Source organism: Saimiri boliviensis, chromosome 8 (assembly GCF_048565385.1).
Source record: "Saimiri boliviensis isolate mSaiBol1 chromosome 8, mSaiBol1.pri, whole genome shotgun sequence".
In the NCBI taxonomy this organism is placed as follows: domain Eukaryota; kingdom Metazoa; phylum Chordata; class Mammalia; order Primates; family Cebidae; genus Saimiri; species Saimiri boliviensis.
In genome coordinates this window covers 28,166,893-28,184,058 of record NC_133456.1, presented here as the reverse complement: position 1 = coordinate 28,184,058, position 17,166 = coordinate 28,166,893, and the positions used below count along the sequence as shown (strand labels likewise).

At 44.6% G+C, this 17,166-nt stretch overlaps 1 protein-coding gene across 6 annotated transcripts in view; it reads right to left on the bottom strand.

The window, feature by feature from the left end:
• Positions 1 to 17,166, bottom strand: part of MYLK (myosin light chain kinase) — a 224,195-nt gene that overhangs the window by 177,559 nt on the left and 29,470 nt on the right. For 3 of the 6 annotated variants that reach the window (XM_039477689.2, XM_074404231.1, XM_039477687.2), the window contains one exon: positions 9,253 to 9,420. In XM_039477689.2, coding sequence (XP_039333623.2) covers positions 9,253 to 9,417 — 165 coding nt within the window. In that variant the 5' untranslated portion in view covers positions 9,418 to 9,420. Of the gene's footprint in view, positions 1 to 9,252; positions 9,421 to 15,556; positions 15,991 to 17,166 lie in introns of those variants that run through there. The other 3 variants (XM_039477688.2, XM_039477690.2, XM_074404229.1) reach the window with 3 other exon arrangements.

The following is a 17,166-nucleotide window of genomic DNA, read 5'->3' as shown; positions in this document are numbered from 1 at the left end:
GATGGCATTGCTTTACTTCCCACTGTGTCAGATGAGGACATTAGTGTCACTATATTTTTCTCATCCTCTATTTTTCTGTGTCTACCTCACCATTCGTCATCCCTCTACTTTTTACTTGCCCAAACTTGCAGGATTTGCTTTCTATTCTTTAACTATAATGAACACTTCTGAATTTTGTCTATGGATTGATTTTTTTAAAAACAATTTCTCAATGGCAATATTATATTGTACAAACGTTCCTTTCAGACATATGGTATCCACGAATTAACTGTTCACCATCAGTGACTGAAGAACTAGTTTCCAAATGCAGGTGGCTTCTGTGGGTTTTCTACCCCTTGGGAGTAGTCCTGGCTCCCTGAATGAGGGGGTGGACTGCAAGCCCCACATGGGATTTGTCTACAAGTCTGTGACCATGACTGAGTCCTCTCTGTGCAGGCCTCGCATAGAGGACTTTGTCATGATCACAGGCTTGGTCACGGAGCAAGTGAACAGATGGTACACCCAACACATTTCCATCCTGTTTCTTATAAATTAACTTCTACAGCAGGAGCTTCAATTCTCTCCATATACATGTTTAGTAAATAGGCTTTCCTTTAATCACCCTGACTTCTGTCCTACATCCACTCCTAATCTCCAAATCCTTTAATCTCAAATATATGGGTGAAGCCTCACCCCTTAACTCTTCTGCAGGCAGAACTCCTACGTCCTTCAATGCAATCCCAAGAAAATCTCTCATCCACTAATGCCCCTCTCCTGTTTTTAGCACAGCTATGAATGCATTCTCTTTGGACTTCTTCATGTTCATTTCGGTGTCAGATATTTCAAGAAGGGAAGTTAATACATCTGTTCAGTCCATCATTTTGGACCTGAAGGGACCGCTAGCTGCTGATCATGGTAAACTTTCAGTAATACTTGCCCTGCCACTTCTCATTCTTCTGCTTTCCCTTTGAGTATTTTGGGAACTCTGTGACACCTGGGCTTCCAGCCACATGAAATAGACCCCTACGGAAAATTTGAGAGCACATTCAAGCTTGACGGCATATCAAGGTTAGCATTCTACAATGAAGATGAGGGACAGAGAGTCTCTCATCAACAGATTATGTTTTTCTTTGAATGAATTAAGTGAATTCTCAGAATTTTAAAGTCTTCATTTTATTGTGAATGGAACAACTATTTTCAGTCTATCTTCTAGCTGTGGGTTAGTGATTTACAGTATGGGAAGTGAATTATGTATGAGAATGCTCTCGATCAGCCCTGTCAGAAAGGAGATTCTATAATTATGGAAATGTTCAAGAATCTGTGTTGTCCAATGTGTAGCCATTAGCCCCACATGACTATTGAGCACTTAATATGTGGCTGATGTGGCTGAGGAACTGAATATTCAATTTAATTTAATTTAATTTTAATTTTAAGTAGCCACATGTGACTAGTGGGTAGGTTTTCCTATTGAACAATGCAATTCTACACCTTGAACCATTCACTCTCATTGAAGAAACAAAAGATAATCAATGATGAATCAGATTATAAACTGATTTTAAAAATTAATGAAGAGTAAAAACAAGTCTCATATATATAAATATCGTAGGAGTTCAGAGAAGAGAACAATTGAGGGTTAGAAAGCACAGGATTAGAGCTGAGAGGTGGATCTGTGTGCTAAGGTGAAAACAAAAACACTGAAAGACATTCACTAAAAAGAGCAAGTTGCAGATGGTTACCAGAGGCTGGAAAGGGTAGTGGGAGGCTGGGTAGTGGGAGGAGGTGGGGATGGCTAATGGGTACAAAAAAAAAATAGAAAGAATAAGACTATCGATAGCACAGCAGGGTGCCGATAGACAATAATAATTGTATATTTTAAAATAAAGAGTATATTGAATTGTTTATAACTCAAAGGATAAATGCTTGAGAGAATGGATACACCATTCTCCACAATGTGTTTATTTCATAATGCATGCCTGTATCAAAGTATCTCATGTACCCCATAAATATATATACCTACTATGTAACCACAAAAAGATAAAAGAGCAAGTTTCAGGTTATTATATATACATGGCCCATTTGTGTATATGCAAGGATATTCAGATATATGCTCCTATTTGTATAGATCATTTCTGAAAGGATACTCAACATTATTAATGGTAGATACCTATGGAAAATGGAAGGGTTATTAAGGCAAATAAGTTTTTAACTTTGTCTGAATTTTTGTTTTAAAAAGAGTTTAGCATTTAAATCATGTTTTTCTCTGTAACAAAGTTATAGGCACAGAGATGATTAGTGAATAATACATTTTTAAAAGGCCAAAGCAGTCAACTCTTTCCTGTGGCTATTAGTCAAGAGTGATCTTATATGATTACTGCGAATTTTCCACATCCTATAACCATGGTTCTTCTGTACTCTAATAAAATGCTTTAAAAGGAAACATAAAGAAAGTAGCCTGAATTTAAATCAGATCCTGAGACTGGGTAAGCTGGAAAGGAGAAGGAAGGGCATTCTTGATATAGACCCAGCCTGTGGAGAAGCAGGGAGCAGGTGCACAGGGGTGTGGCTGGCACAGAATGAGGGCTCTGAAGCCACGCAGGGAGTGCTGATGGGATAACAGTGACACAGGACCCTAAAAGTAGTTCGGGACCAAATCCTTATGGGCTTGACTGGCAAGACACCAGGAATCTTAGACACTTCACCACCATGGTTCTCCTCAGGGGCACCAAACACTGTTTGAGCATTCATCACGTGGCAGGCATTCATCTTACCCAGAGATGGATAAGAATCATGGCAGGAGGAACAGGAGACTTAGGTCCATAAAAACTGGCTCCATCACTTACCGGTGTAAATGTTATAATCCCTTGGAGCCCCCAGGTTCTTCCCCTGTAAAAAAAATCAGGATAAAAGCTGCCTTGCCAGGAGGATAAAATGACTAAGATTGTAAGCCTGGCCCCCATAAGCCGATAGCAAATATGCTAGTCCCCTTCCTATCATACCTGCCTCATGCCTAACCCCAAACCAACAGGAAGATAAAATGTACTTCTTGTTTACCATTTCTCCACAAAAGCGGTGCCAGAGCAAAGGATTTGCACTGTGCATGTGTGGGCCAGGGGAGCAGGACTATCACCAAAATAGGTCAGATGGAAGAAGGGAGGGGAAGGAGACAAGGCTGGAGAGTGAGCAGCAGGTCATCAGAGGCCTTTTTAGAGTGCCGCAGAGTTTCATGCAAGGGGAGCCGTCCAAGGTTCTGGCATATAAAGCAGGAGACGGCACTGTCAGACCTACGTGGTAGGAAGGTAACTTACGTGTCAGAAGTTAGGACAAACTGGAAGGACAGAAGTCAGAGCAGGAAACCAGTCTTCAAGCCACTCCCAGCCTCATCTTAATCTCTAAATTCCTACAGTACAAACTATTTATTGAGCAAATTCAAGCACCTAATTATACACTGTCTTATCTTGCCGTTCTATATGCACATTCTTTTCCAGAACCACATCATTAAGACTCCTGAGTACAGGCCGGGCTTGGTGGCTCAAGCCTGTAATCCCAGCACTTTGGGAGGCCGAGGCGGGTGGATCACGAGGTCGAGAGATTGAGACCATCCTGGTCAACATAGTGAAACCCCCGTCTCTACTAAAAATACAAAAAACTAGCTGGGCGTGGTGGCGCGTGCCTGTAATCCCAGCTACTCAGGAGGCTGAGGCAGGAGAATTGCCTGAGCCCAGGAGGTGGAGGTTGCGGTGAGCCGAGATCACGCCATTGCACTCCAGCCTGGGTAAGGAGAGCGAAACTCCGTCTCAAAAAAAAAAAAAAAAAAAAAAAAAAAAAAAAAAAAAGACTCCTGAGTACAGAAAGCAAACCAGACATTTATTTCACATTCCTCAAAGTGCTAAACATGGCGGCTGACTGTTTCTGAGTTGGAAGTGAGCTGAGTTGAAAGTTACTGGGAGGAGGATACTAGCACTGTTTGAAGTGGAAATTCGGGAACGATTCACGCTTCCATGGCCTAGTCTGCCCATGTTCCCCTCCTCCAACCTCCACGGCTTAGACAGAAACACTCCTTGACAGGGCCAGGTGGGCTCTTTACCATGAAGCCCACTTCAGCCGACGCTGAGGCCAGCGGTGTGAGCTGAAACCTCATTCCGGCCGCACCTCTCAAGAGGCGCTGAAGTATTAGCTCGTCGGAGTCACGGCACAGCCAGGGCTTGTCACCATGTTTGCTTTTTTTCTGTTAAGAATATATTCCACGGTAGAGGGGAAGAAATCTCCAGTAATTTCAGCACTTTTCCCACCACTGCTCTCTTTTCATACTTGACTCTGTGGTGGGGAAAGCAGTCCATCAACACTTCAGCTGCCGACATGGGCAACAGGACAGCTAGGGGCGTTTCCGCCAGCCCCTGGCATCTGTGGAGCCCAGGCTGTCTGTACACGGAAGCCTCCAACCACCCGAGGCCCAGCAATGAACAGCAGGCAGCGGCGCAGCCCTGTGTGCCTCTCGTCCCACGCTACTTAACATCCTGTTTTACCAGGCACGTGAGCAGACCACAGAACCCCGCATCTGAATTTTCGTCTACCTCACTGTCCTTCTGAGCAAACAGCTGCCCTTTGACCCTACCACCCAGGCCTAGCAACATCTTTTCATGGGAGGAGACCTACGCAGGTGTTAGAAGTATGCTCAGGGCCATTTGGTAAAAAATTCCTGGCTCCTGGGTGCCCAGCGCATGCAGGCGGTTTGGCTCCAGTGGGCATATCCCCTGGTCCCCTGCTCTGCTGCTCTGTGGAGAGGGAACAGCTGGATAAAGGAACAGGGGCTTTAGATTGTGGGCAAGGGAAAGAGCTCTGGTTGTCTGGGTCTAAACGTCTTAATGAGATAGTCTTACAAATTCCTCAAAATAAAGTCTCCTGAAGCTTTGGGCTGCAAACTGAAAGAAAGAGAGAAAGAAAGAAGAAAGAGAGAAAAAGAAGGGGAGAGAGAGAGAGACAGAGAGAGAGAGAGAGAGAGAAGCTTAGGTCAAATCAGTAGACACTAATCAAACAGTAGTTGTTGACTTCCTCTCATAAACCCCAGTCCCTGCTGGTTCAAGCCTAATGGACACAGCCAGAGAATGAATGACTTCTTCTAGAATGATTTAACTGCAGGACCGAATTCAACTCAGAATAAGGAAGCTCCATCTCCGTTAGTAGATTTGGTAAAAGTCTGAAAGAGTCTTTTAGTTCTCTGTTCAACGTCTTCTCTCCTATTAATTCCCATCATTGAAGGAGACACTAGCTCCACATGCACCTCACAAGGTATTTATCAGTTAGTAATACTTTCTGTAACATTTTCTGTGTGAATCACTGCAGTCAAAGATTGTATCTTGGAAAGCCTTTGAACTTTAGGATTTATGTCTCTTAGGTGCTGGTTCTTATTACTCCCTTCACTGCTGTCCCCCTGCCTGCCTCCCCTCCAATCCTTAGTGTGCAGGCTTGTGGCCTCATGGTTTTAATCTGGCTGTCCAAGCACCAGGCAACACACCTGTGTTCAAGGCAGAAAGCAAGGGCAGGGTGGAATAAGAGAGCACTAGTGTTGTTTTTTTATGTTCCTTCAATCAGGAAAGCAAGGGCTTTCCCAGAAGCTCCCTAGCTGACTTCAGCCCAAATGTGTCACTGGGCTACCCTTAGCTGCAAAGAAGCCTCTACAGTGGGCCCCATCATGGAACAGGGCAAAGGCAAAGGGGCCTGGTCATGGGTTATGTGTTGGCTGCCCTGTGTTTCTGCCACAAGGTGGAAAAGCCCTGAAGGCTGTGAGGGAATAAGCCCACAGAGATGAGCATCTCACGGCTTAGAGCTCCTCAGAAAGAGGCTGGAACCACCAGAGGGTGCCTACTGTCCCATCTCAATATCACCCAAGTCTCTAGACAGAAAGATGAGCTTTGCTGAAGGAAGTGGTTCATTAAGTCCTTTGTCTAAAAATAGGGATAAAAAGGAAATGGGGCAGAGAAGCCAATAGTTTTTAACTCTTGCAAGAATAAAAACCAACAGCACACATTTGAAGAGCTTTCGATTGGCAGCTCCAAAGGCAGTAAGAAACTAATCTTTAGAACTTTGTCACATCTATGGTGTCCACTGTGTTTCTCAGTGATGGGAGGGTCCCTGAAGCTCTTTCAGAAGAAGCTGAGAAATCCTACGACCCTCCACTTTGAGGGCAACTTCACAGAGGAAAGCAGGCAGAGGTGCTGCGGACAGCAGCCAGGAAGAAGATCCTGTCCAGGCTGTGACGGGGAGCAGCCTGGGTCCGAGAAGTTACTCGAAGGCATACTTTTTTTTTTTTTTTTTTTGAGATGGGGTCTTGCTCCATCGCCCAGGCTGGAGTGCAGTGGCATGATATTGGCTCACTGCAACCTCTGCCTCCCGGGTACAAGCGATTCTCCTGCCTCAGCCTCCCAAGGAGCTGGGACTACAGGTGTGTGCCACCATGCCCAGCTAATTTTGTATTTTTAGTAGAGATGGGCTTTCATCATGTTGGCCAGGCTGGTCTCAAACTCCTGACCTTGTGATCCACCCATTTTGGCCTCCCAATGTGCTGGGATTATAGGCATAAGCCACCATGCTGGGCTAATAGTTTTTAAGTTACTCACTCATAAGAGGTTTTGCCAGAGCGCAGTTATCAGAGAACTGAGGTCCTGAGGCCATCCTGAGACTGATACCAGGACTGGTTCTGTGATGACGGAGTGCCTAGAACAGGATATGTCACAGATCCTGGAGGGAGGGGTCAGCCACAGGCAAGGCCACGCAGCTCCAACAGCGAAGGCTAACACGCATTGACGGCAGATCACCGCTGACTATGCCCAATAGAGAACTGCAGGTTTTAAGTGTCTGGAGCTTATTTATAACCAGCAACTCCTGCTCACAACCCATGCCACCTCAGGCTAACACCACCTAACTTTTTACTTCTCTGAGGGCACCAGCAGAAACACCCCCTGTTCAACTTCATCTTTGGTATCAAAACAACCGGCTCTCTTCTGGGATCACGTGAGGTGGCACTTTCCTGAGGCAAAAGTCTCTTTGTGTTCTTTGTGGCATTAACAATATACACTTGCAGCACACTAGCTCCCAGGGCATTTTCTTCTACAGTCTCTCCCTCTGGGTTTGCCTCTGCAAGACAGCCAGATGGTCTCGACAACTGTCTGGAATGGTCTTTCTTCTGTATACACCAGTGTGCTGCCAAGGCATTGTTCTGGGCTGATTCAAGTCAGGCGGTAAGTGGTCAAATAGCACTGCAGTCTGACTCATAAGGACACGTGCATTTTGACATATAATCTACATGTAATATACAGAGTCAACTATTTCATCCAGATAAGAAAAATAAAATTTGCAGACAGAGAAAGCTACATTTGAAGAATACTGCAGTCAACACTGTGAATTAAATTGCTCTAAACTGTTCACGTTAAAATTGTTAAATTTATGTTACGTAAATTTCAACTCCTTGAGAAAAATACTCTTACCAAAGCATAGTTTCTAACTTAATGAAGGACTTTTACCATCTACCAACTTTTCTTCTTACACCCCCATAGGCCAGAAATACAGGAACAGCCAGTTGTCTTTTCTCAGAGAAGGAAACCTTAGCTACATAGAAGGTATGACTCGCCAACCAGAGGGCACTGAGCGACAGAGAACTCCAGTGTGTTGGCTCCTGGCCGGTGCTCAGGCGATGGAAGCTCCAAATCAAGTCACTCAAGGTATGGTTCTTTCATGACCCTAAGGTCAGCAAAGGAAGCAAAGGCATCATCACATGACATGGAGGCTGTCGTGTCTTCCTCTCCACATTTGTTTGAATTGAGGATGGAGTTTATGTCTCAGAAGCAGTATGGCAGGGTGGGGGATGTGCGGACAAGATCCATTTTGCCGTCTGAGCTGTTTCTCAAATGCTTTTTACTTTTTAATTTTCTAAGTGTATAATTCAGTATTTTGTAAGCAATGTACATTCAAAAGTTGTACAATCACCATTACTAATTCCGCAACATTTTCATCAGCACCAAATAAATCCTGAACCTATAAGCAGCCACTCCCCATCCCTCTTCCCCCGCAGCTCCTGGTGACCACCTATCTACTTTCTGTCTCTACAGATATTCCCATTCTGGACATTTCATATAAATGGAATCCTATCATGGGTGGCTTTTTGTGTCTGGCTTCTTTCACTCAGCATACTGTTTCAAGGTTCATCCATGTTACAGCATGAGTCAGTACTTTATTCCTTTTTATGGCCATCTAAGCCAGTTAGGAGCCTCCCCTGATTCTTCCTGTTGCTTCTTTCCTGTTAGCTATGAGGATAAGGGGACAGGGGGGACCAAAGTCAGGGCAACAGAAGACAGCCCTCATCCTGGTCGTGCCCAGAGAGAAGAAGATTCCCTAGGAACATCACTAACATCCCCAACAATCTTCTTCTGGCAAAAGATACGAAAGGACTAGTAGGTCAGAACCATTAGCAAACAGTCTTGACTAGACAGGTCTGTGCACAACATACAATTCAGTACAGCCCCAGGCCATTTGCAAGGCAGCAACCCCTGCAAGCTCTCCAAACAACCATGTAGCCAGACCCACCACTTACACAAAGGTAAGGTCCAGCATCATTCAGAAAGAATGATCCACCTGACCCCTCCTACAAGCTTTCAGGAGCTCCCTCTTAGACTGCAGAGTCACAGTGCAGCTATTCTTCAGTGTTCTCTTCTCCTTTAAGTAGACAAGGAATAATCATGCCTATTTACAGAAGAAGTGGCATCCCAGTAAGGGCAAGTGACCATATTCATTTATGACAGGTGACAGAAGTGAAATAAGAGGTCCTATCACTGCTCTGCGTATACCAAGTGGATGTACAAGAAGGTTGGCTAACTAAATACTCCTTCTAGGGAAAAAGCAAGTGAAAAATTGAAGTCAATTCTCAATTGTCCAGATTTGAGGAAATATATAAACCCAAGCTGTAACTTCCTGCCACTGGACCATGTCTTCTTTTTCTGTAATTACATAGCATGTACCCAGAACACAACCTACATTAACAGCAAAACATCACAGGATGGTCAACTTGAAGCATCCTCCCCACCGCCAAGTTCTCCAGCACGGACCAAAGCCTACCACGAACAAAGAGAAGAGGGAAAAGTGGCACGGATTCATTTTACATGAAGATCCAAAGGAAAATTGAGCCTTCTACTAGATCCAGTTGGCCTAGGAAAAGGCTTGACAAGGAGCAGTGGCCCCTGCCCATCCTTCCCCACAGCCTCCCCATCCAGCCACACTTCTTACCCGCCCTTCAAACTTGGCAGTGGCTCCTTCTTTGATGCAGAGGTTCCGAGGGGGCAAAATGAAAGCAGGGGCCTCCATCAGGGGCATGGAGCCAACTCCCGAGGGGTCCACACTGAGGGAGGTTTTGGAAACGTGTGGCGAGGCAACCAGCTTCACATCCCCCATGGTCTGCAAAAAGGAAAGAAGAGGAACAGATCAGATCAGACAAAGCACAGCCCTGTCTTCCCTTCAGGCATCAGGTGTGTCCAACTTGGGGGTGTGGCTTTTAAGTGGAGCAGATGTGCATTTAGGCCAGTGTCCACCCGTAGCTCCTCTCTGACGATGAGGGACTTTGTCTTTTACACACGAAGTGCTGGTACAAGGCACAGCCCATCCCAGACAAATGCTCCAGCTCCCAGGGTGATGCCCTGCCTCCTCAAGCCCTCGGGGGACCTTCCCATCTTCTCACTGTCCCCTTCTTCTAGGCTGGGGACAAAAATGGAGTAACTAGTTGGTTTTCACAGTTCTTGTAATAGGTATCTATAATCTGTATTTAACAGTCACTGACTCTTCAGTACCAACATCTACATTAAGCACCTCTGGTAGAAAGTAAAAGCTGCTTTAGCCTGAACTGCAAGAGCTCACAGGCTGTAGAAAAATGGGATCCATATTCCAAGAGAAGAAGGTAGTTTGGGGATAATATGGCAAGGACCCTGGGTGAGGCAAGAGGAGAGTCTTGGCTGAATGAAGGGAAAGATGTAGGCAAGGGGGGACATCCCACCTCTGAGGACCAGATTGTGAACAGGGCTCCAAGATCACAGATCATCAGAGAAGGGAGGTGTTTAAAGATTATTTAGGTTAATGCCTCTGTTTATAACTGAGGCCCAGAGAGGGTAAGTCACTTGCCCCAGGAGACACAGCAAAATGATGGCATCACTGGCAAGAATACTTCAAGCCCTGACTCCTGGTCCAGGGCCTACTGGGGACTAAATAAGATGTGATGGGCTGGCAGGGGTAGCAGAACAAGGGGTTGACATGAGAAGTAACAGATGATGACCCATTGGAGCAACGGTCAACTCTTTGGTGATATTTATTCTCCATTTTAAATACATTTCATCATAAAACTTGAAAAATACCAGTAAGTAAAAATAGTAAGTTGAGAATACATTCTGTTCCAGGCACTGTATCAAGCACTTGATACATTATCTCATTTGTTTTAATGCTCAGAACAACCCCATGAAGTATGTATAGTCATCATTTTGCAAATAAAGAAGCTGAACTCAGACAGGTGGAGTAACTTGCCCATTACACAGCTACTGAGTGGCAGAAGTAGAAGTTAAACCCAGATTTATCAGGCTCCAGAGTTCTTTAAAAGTGTGAAAATGTGAATGTAAAATAAAGTTTTCTCGAGTGAAAATATCCATAATTCTACTATACAGAATGGTGGTGCATCTCCCTCCAATTTTGTTTTTATCAATATAGAAAAACATATATCTTAAATGGTTGAAAGCATACTATGTACATAGGTGTTTTTTTATTTTTTCCCTACAACTTTTCTTAAAATAAGGGGTAGGGGTGGAATTGCTCTTAAGAAATTTGATTTTCAAATATCTATCATATTGATGTATGACTTACATAACTATCTCCCTATTGCTGGCCATTTGGACAGTTTCTAAATCTTTTATGATGCCTGCTGATGAGCCCACGTGTGCTGCAATCTATGCCTGAACTCCTAAAGATTTCCTTAGGATTGATTCCAAAAGTGGAATTATTGTAAGTACATATCTGAGTTCTTGATTGCAAACGACAGAAGTGGTCTCTGGCTCCTGTAAACAGAGAGAAGATTTGCTGGAAAGATGGTACAGTTTCGGCGGTTGGGGGGGGGGTGCAGGGGGGAGGGCAGGTAGGATTTCTAAAAGCCATAGAAAAATCTGAAGAACCAGGCTGGGAAAATGCTGCAGTTAAGAGAAGCTAGGAGGTCAGACTCCAGTCAAGGTCACTGGATAACCACTGCCACCACCTGGAATACATCCTAAGTGTCCCTGTCCCAGGTTCCAACGCAGGTGGGGACAGTTCCAGGCTGATGATCATTTCTTACCACAAAATCCCTGGTGACTGGCCCAGACGTGAGACACAACATCTGCTGAACTGAAGAGAAGCCATATTCCTAAATTTTGTTTTTTCTGTTCATTTTCTTTGGCTGTCTGGTCACACACTTAAGTCCTATGCTGTGAGTTAGGTAAAGCGACGCAAATGAACAGTGCCCTCTGCGGCATGTCATTAGTTTGTTTAAATTTAATAATCTCTAACAAAAATAAAATGGGGATATATCGTTTGAAGTTCAAATGAACGTAACAAAGTGACTAGGCTTGTTTGTGTGAGGGCACATCCCCTGCTTGATAAATCCAACTTTCTCTTTCACTGATAAGATATTAACTTTGGAAACAAAATTACTTTCCAAATGATAAGCCTCACAGGCTCCCTGCAGTAGGTAACAATAAAAGCAAACCCTTGTGCAGCACTTAACTAGACATGGGGGACTCCTCCAAGCCCTTTATAAACAACAAATAGCCCATTTGTTCCTTAAAACAACACTATGAGACAGATAATCTTGGTATCCCCATTTTATGGATTAGACACCTGAGTCACAGTGAGATTGAGAAATCTGTCCAAGTTCATGCATTTACTAGGGGCCAGAACAGGCATTTGAACCTAAGCACCCGGCACCAGAGCTGTTATTCTTAACCACTGGGCCCTCTTGCCTCTTGTGAGCAGTAAAACCGGCTGGTGGGAAAGAAAATTCAAAGCTGGGGTAACAAGGGGAAACGCTCAGAGCTGCTACCACATATGTATAAAATTAAAATATCCTGTAACACTATCAACAACATTAAAAGATGGGTGATAACGTGCAATAAAACGTTTGCACCAAACAGAGGTCTTTACGTATCAGAAGAAAGCAGCCCAGCAGATCAACGGGTGGATGATATGACCTGAACGGTACACAGGAGACGCAAATTCAGAATAAGCTGTTATTTTTAAAAAATGAACCAAAACATTTCATTTCAATGACACTTAAAAAGAAACATAACATTCAATGCTGGAGAGACCATGATGAGATGGGCATGCTTATACCCTCTGTGGGGAATAAAAACTGGTGTAGGCTTTCTGGAAAGAAATTTGGAAAAAGACTCTAAAATATACGTTCATATCTTTTCCCAATAATCCCACATTTAGAAATATATTACTGGAAAAGCATCAAAGATACAGCCCCAAATATTTATTTATAAGAACACTATCTGCATTACTTATGACAAAAGCTAAACCCTATCTTTAAAAATTCAACAGTGAGAACTAGTCAATAACAGTGGAATACCAGGTGGTTTTATGAATACATAGTTACAAGGAAAATAATGATATGAATTTGATGATATAGGAATTTTAAATTTAAATTTTAAAAAACTATTATTTTTGAACTTTAAAGATCAGATTTATTTGGAGAAAACAAAAAACCCACAACCCAAAGGATGGGCTTTTACATCTCAAGACATCTCCCAGGTATTAAGTCTACAGATTACAAATCATTTTCATAGAAGATATTTTTGTACAAATTTTACATGTCTTCAGGAATGGGATATTAACTAATCCCCATTTCTATTTTAATAGGGGTCAAGGTAGAGGAGAGGGAAAAAGAGTTTTGAATTATTATGGGAAATTTCAAACATACAGAACAGCAGAATGAATGATAAAATGAGTACCTCAAATACCTATCACCTAGTTTAACAATTAACATTTTGCCATATTTATATGTTTGTAGAATCATTTAAAAGCAGTCATAATTTTAATGGCAAGCATCAAGATATATTCATTCACTCAATTAAAACATATTTATTAAATCTCTACCACGTGCCAAGCCACATACTTGGTATATAGCAGCAATTACCTGAGTGTGGCATGTGTCTTGTGTTTGGTGGTGAGTGTAGTAACACAGGGCCGTGGAAGGAATGGGGCTCTGATATCCCACATAGCTACCCAGGACCACACCCAAGTGGGAACAATGCTCCCTGTGCCCTCCTCTTCTCCCACAGAGGTGAAGTGACAGACAGCCAGGACCAGATGGAGATTTGGGGTGGAGGTGGGGACAGGTATCATGAGGATCAGACTTTCGTGGCCCTGCCACAAACCTGGGGATATGGCCACTTTCCAGCTGTGGGCCAGGCAAGGGGAAGTGCTCCAACTCTCTTGGCTTCAGTCTCTTTCTCCATCAAATGGAATGATCATATCAGCCTCACAAAGTTAAAGGGAACGTTTGAATGAGAGTGTATGTAAAACCCATAACATAACATAAAAGGCATTCAATAGCAGTGGCTGTCAATATCATTATCATCCAGTTCCCAAAGGGACACCCGTCCCTTAACCCTGAATATCGATAGAGACCCTTTCACCAAGGACAGCAAGAAGCCCCAATTATCTTCAGGCAAGAGTATCTGAGTGGGATGCCTGGAAAACAGCAACAGGAAGCAGATGGCAGGATTCCCTGAGAAGGTGGGGAGGAGGGCCTGAGGCCCACGGGCAGCTTCCGGCAGCACCTTTGTGTCTGTCTAGCAGCACCATTTAACAAGCAAGGTGCATGTGCTGACATCATGCTGGGCACCCATCTCATCAGAAAGAGCAGCTCTGATGATCACCCCTGCACAGGTGAAGACGTGGAGACTCAGAAAGCCAACTACTCTTGTCTAAGGTCACACAGCTAAAAAGTGAAAACCAAACCAAGGCCTGACTACAAAGTCAAAACCTGCTGGCTTCTTAGAGGCCCCCACATCTCGAATGAGGCATTTCTCGCCATCCCCAGTAATGAGAAATGCAATAGGCAGAAGCTTGGGAGCTGCACAGAGGAAGAGGGGCAGAGCATGTCCCCTATCCCCCATTCACTCAGGCCTGGCGTTGAAGGTAGAAGACTCTTCTCTATCTTTGCTTTCAGGGGAGCTGAAAGCTAGCAGTGATGAGATCCTCCTGGAAGGTAGGAGTGGCTCAGGACCCTCTGTGAAAGTCCTCTTGATCTAAAACCAGAGGCCCATGGAAATCTCCTGAAGGCCCCAGACAGACTCATCAAAAGACACCTGTTTGGTCTCAAGAGCACATCAGACAGGAGTATCCATCCCTAGGAGAGGTCTGGCTTCAGGTTAGAAAAGGAACAGGCAAGTCAATACAGCGAGGGAACATCTAGTCCCTTGCTAGGCAGTTTTGTGGGGAGAGTTACTCAACTGTCCTGCGGCAGGACCAGAGCCCAGTCACACCAAACAGCTCTGCTCACCCGCAGCCCATCGCCCCACCCACTGCCGTCATCAGCATAAACAGATCCCTGCCACTCAATTAATGGTTACTGACATATGTGGAATGCTCTATCGATAAAAAATGATAATAAAGTAAATTAGACCAAACCTTGTTCTCTCTAATCCCTTGTCGAGCCTGTTGACTGTATTCCAAACAAGAATACCAGAGAGGTTGTGTGATTTCTGCAATAATTATTCTATTCACAGAGCAATACTCAGTGGCTAGAATCAAACACACTCAGCTATGGGTCTTATTCAATATAAGCTAAACACAGATCAAAGGGGAGACACAGAGAAGTAAGAAGAAAAAACAGGGGAGAGGGTCAAAAAGACCAGGGGTTCAAGACAGCTGGAAACTCCCCCTCACCCCCTACCCCATGATGCTTTGGCCAAAACCCATCTCCAAATGAGGTTTCACAAGTAACATAATTTATTAACTACCGGAAGCAGCATTGAGTTAACTGGACTTTAGTTTGATCAAAAGCACTTTAAATTGTCTCTTGAGCCCAGAAAGGAACACTTTCAACTATCGCCAAAAGAGACTGCAACTAGGAGGCAAATGACTCAGAAAAAAAAGTTTAAAAAATCAGGGCTCAAGTAGTACCTCAGAACAAGGTTAGAGAATCCAGTTGTCCCCTTCACTACCCAAAGTGTACATATTTTAAACGGTCATTTCTTGAAGCACCTGATCAGTTTGCCGAGCATCCTGGAAATACCATACCTTCCCTAGCGGGAGGGGCTCCCAAGCAGGCTCCGCAGTCTACCGTGAACCCTACCTCCAACAGAGGCAGCAAAACCACCCACGTGCAAGTGCCCCAGGCACTGACAGCTCCGCTCTCCCACCTTAATCCTCTCAGCAATGCACTCAAATCCTGACAAGTTCCCTAATCACTCCTAATTCCGGTGTGCGCTGCTCCTCGGCCGTGCCAGGCTGACTTGCTGTGACCTACCAGAGCAAAGCTGGGCAGGGCCACACACCAGCGAACAGGACACACCTTACCGCAGCCCCTTCCCCGGCAGCTCTCACGTAAGTCAGGATGCGAGGCAGCCACACTTCACCACCACCGCACTGCAGAGGTTCCTGTCCAAGGTCCAGCCACGAATGGAGAGCGAAGGAGTGCCGGGCGCCACAGAGCCCAGGACCAGACCGAAAAAAGTTAAGGGGCTTTTGTTCTGACTCTGCTCACAGATGTTGCAACTTGCCTTCCGCTGAGCAGCCAACTTCACCCGGTCCGGGAGATCTGTTGTTCTAATCCGCCCAGCTGGGGTGACCTTTGAAACCTCTGGCTGCCACTGCAGAGGCTCTCAATGGAGTCCTGGGGGAGCCAGGGGTGGAAACTCACAGGCTTTTATTGTTACTTGTTCAGAGCTGCAGATTCTAATCTGAGTGTGGAGCAAAGGGAGGACCCCGTCAAGCAGAGAGCTGAGCCCTCGGAGGGGCTGGGCACTCTCCCAATTCCACATCTGGCCTGGAACGCCGCTCCAACCCCTTGGCACATCTGGCCTGGGATTACCACCCAGAGCTCAAAGACATTTCCTCCTGAGACCCAGCTCTTTCTTCCCTAAGCTGAAGAAGCCCTGTTTATGATCCCTAAAGCAAGACGCAAGCCCAGCGAGCAGATGGATGGAGAACCCCCGTGCTGCGTTTCTCCTAAGGAATTGCGCTGATGAGAGCCAGGCTCCACAGACTGTGCTCACGTGGAGCACGACTTTGCCTCGCTGGTCCAGAGCCCTGGAGAGCTTTAGGAATGATCCTTGGAGCACTCCTCTAAAGCGAGGCAACAAGGTGATGCCCTGTCCACACCTTTTCCTCCAGGGAAAGAAGGTATTTTCACAGTTCCAAGGAACATCCTATGCAACTCACACCTCGGGGCAGACTGTGGACAACCAATTCGGCAACGCCCTGAGTTTAAGCTTTTCCTCTGAATCATATCTGATTCTTGAGGAGCTGGTATTCTTCTAACACCTGGGAGACCCCCCCTACCTGCTTTCTCAGTAGCTCTGAAACACTCTGAGACCAAAATGCTTCTAAAAAGTATTGACCCCCAAAGAGCTTTTGTTTGTGAGTTATTGCTGTTAATATTTACCGTATTGGAAATTAAAAAAGGGAAGTAGTAATTCATTTTAAAACATCAGTAAGCCCATTACAGCCTAACATAAATAACATTTTAAGAGGAAAATATATTTTCCAAAACACAAAATAATTTCATGAGAACAGTTGCTCCTTAATGCAAATTTAAAAAATATCTAGCTTAGTAGAAAACAGCTAGATTTTATGTCTACTTTTACATCCAACATGTTGTGACATCACAGCTTCTGGAAAACTCCACTGTACACTCGAAAGAGAATGCGAGTGAAAAGCGGCAAATGGTGTTTTCTTACAAAAGTAACTTGGCCCTCCAGGGTGGCCGGAAGAGCCTCAGGGATCCCCAGGGCACGTTGTGAGACATCACATTAGCCCTATCTCCCTGCTCTCTCTCTTACCATCTACTCTCATTTATGTCCTTCTTAAAATACACAAGAAGAAAGGAAAAGTGGTGTTCTTTATTTTTAACTTTTACTTTATTTGTCCTTTTTAAAAATAACTTTTATTCTAGAATAAGGG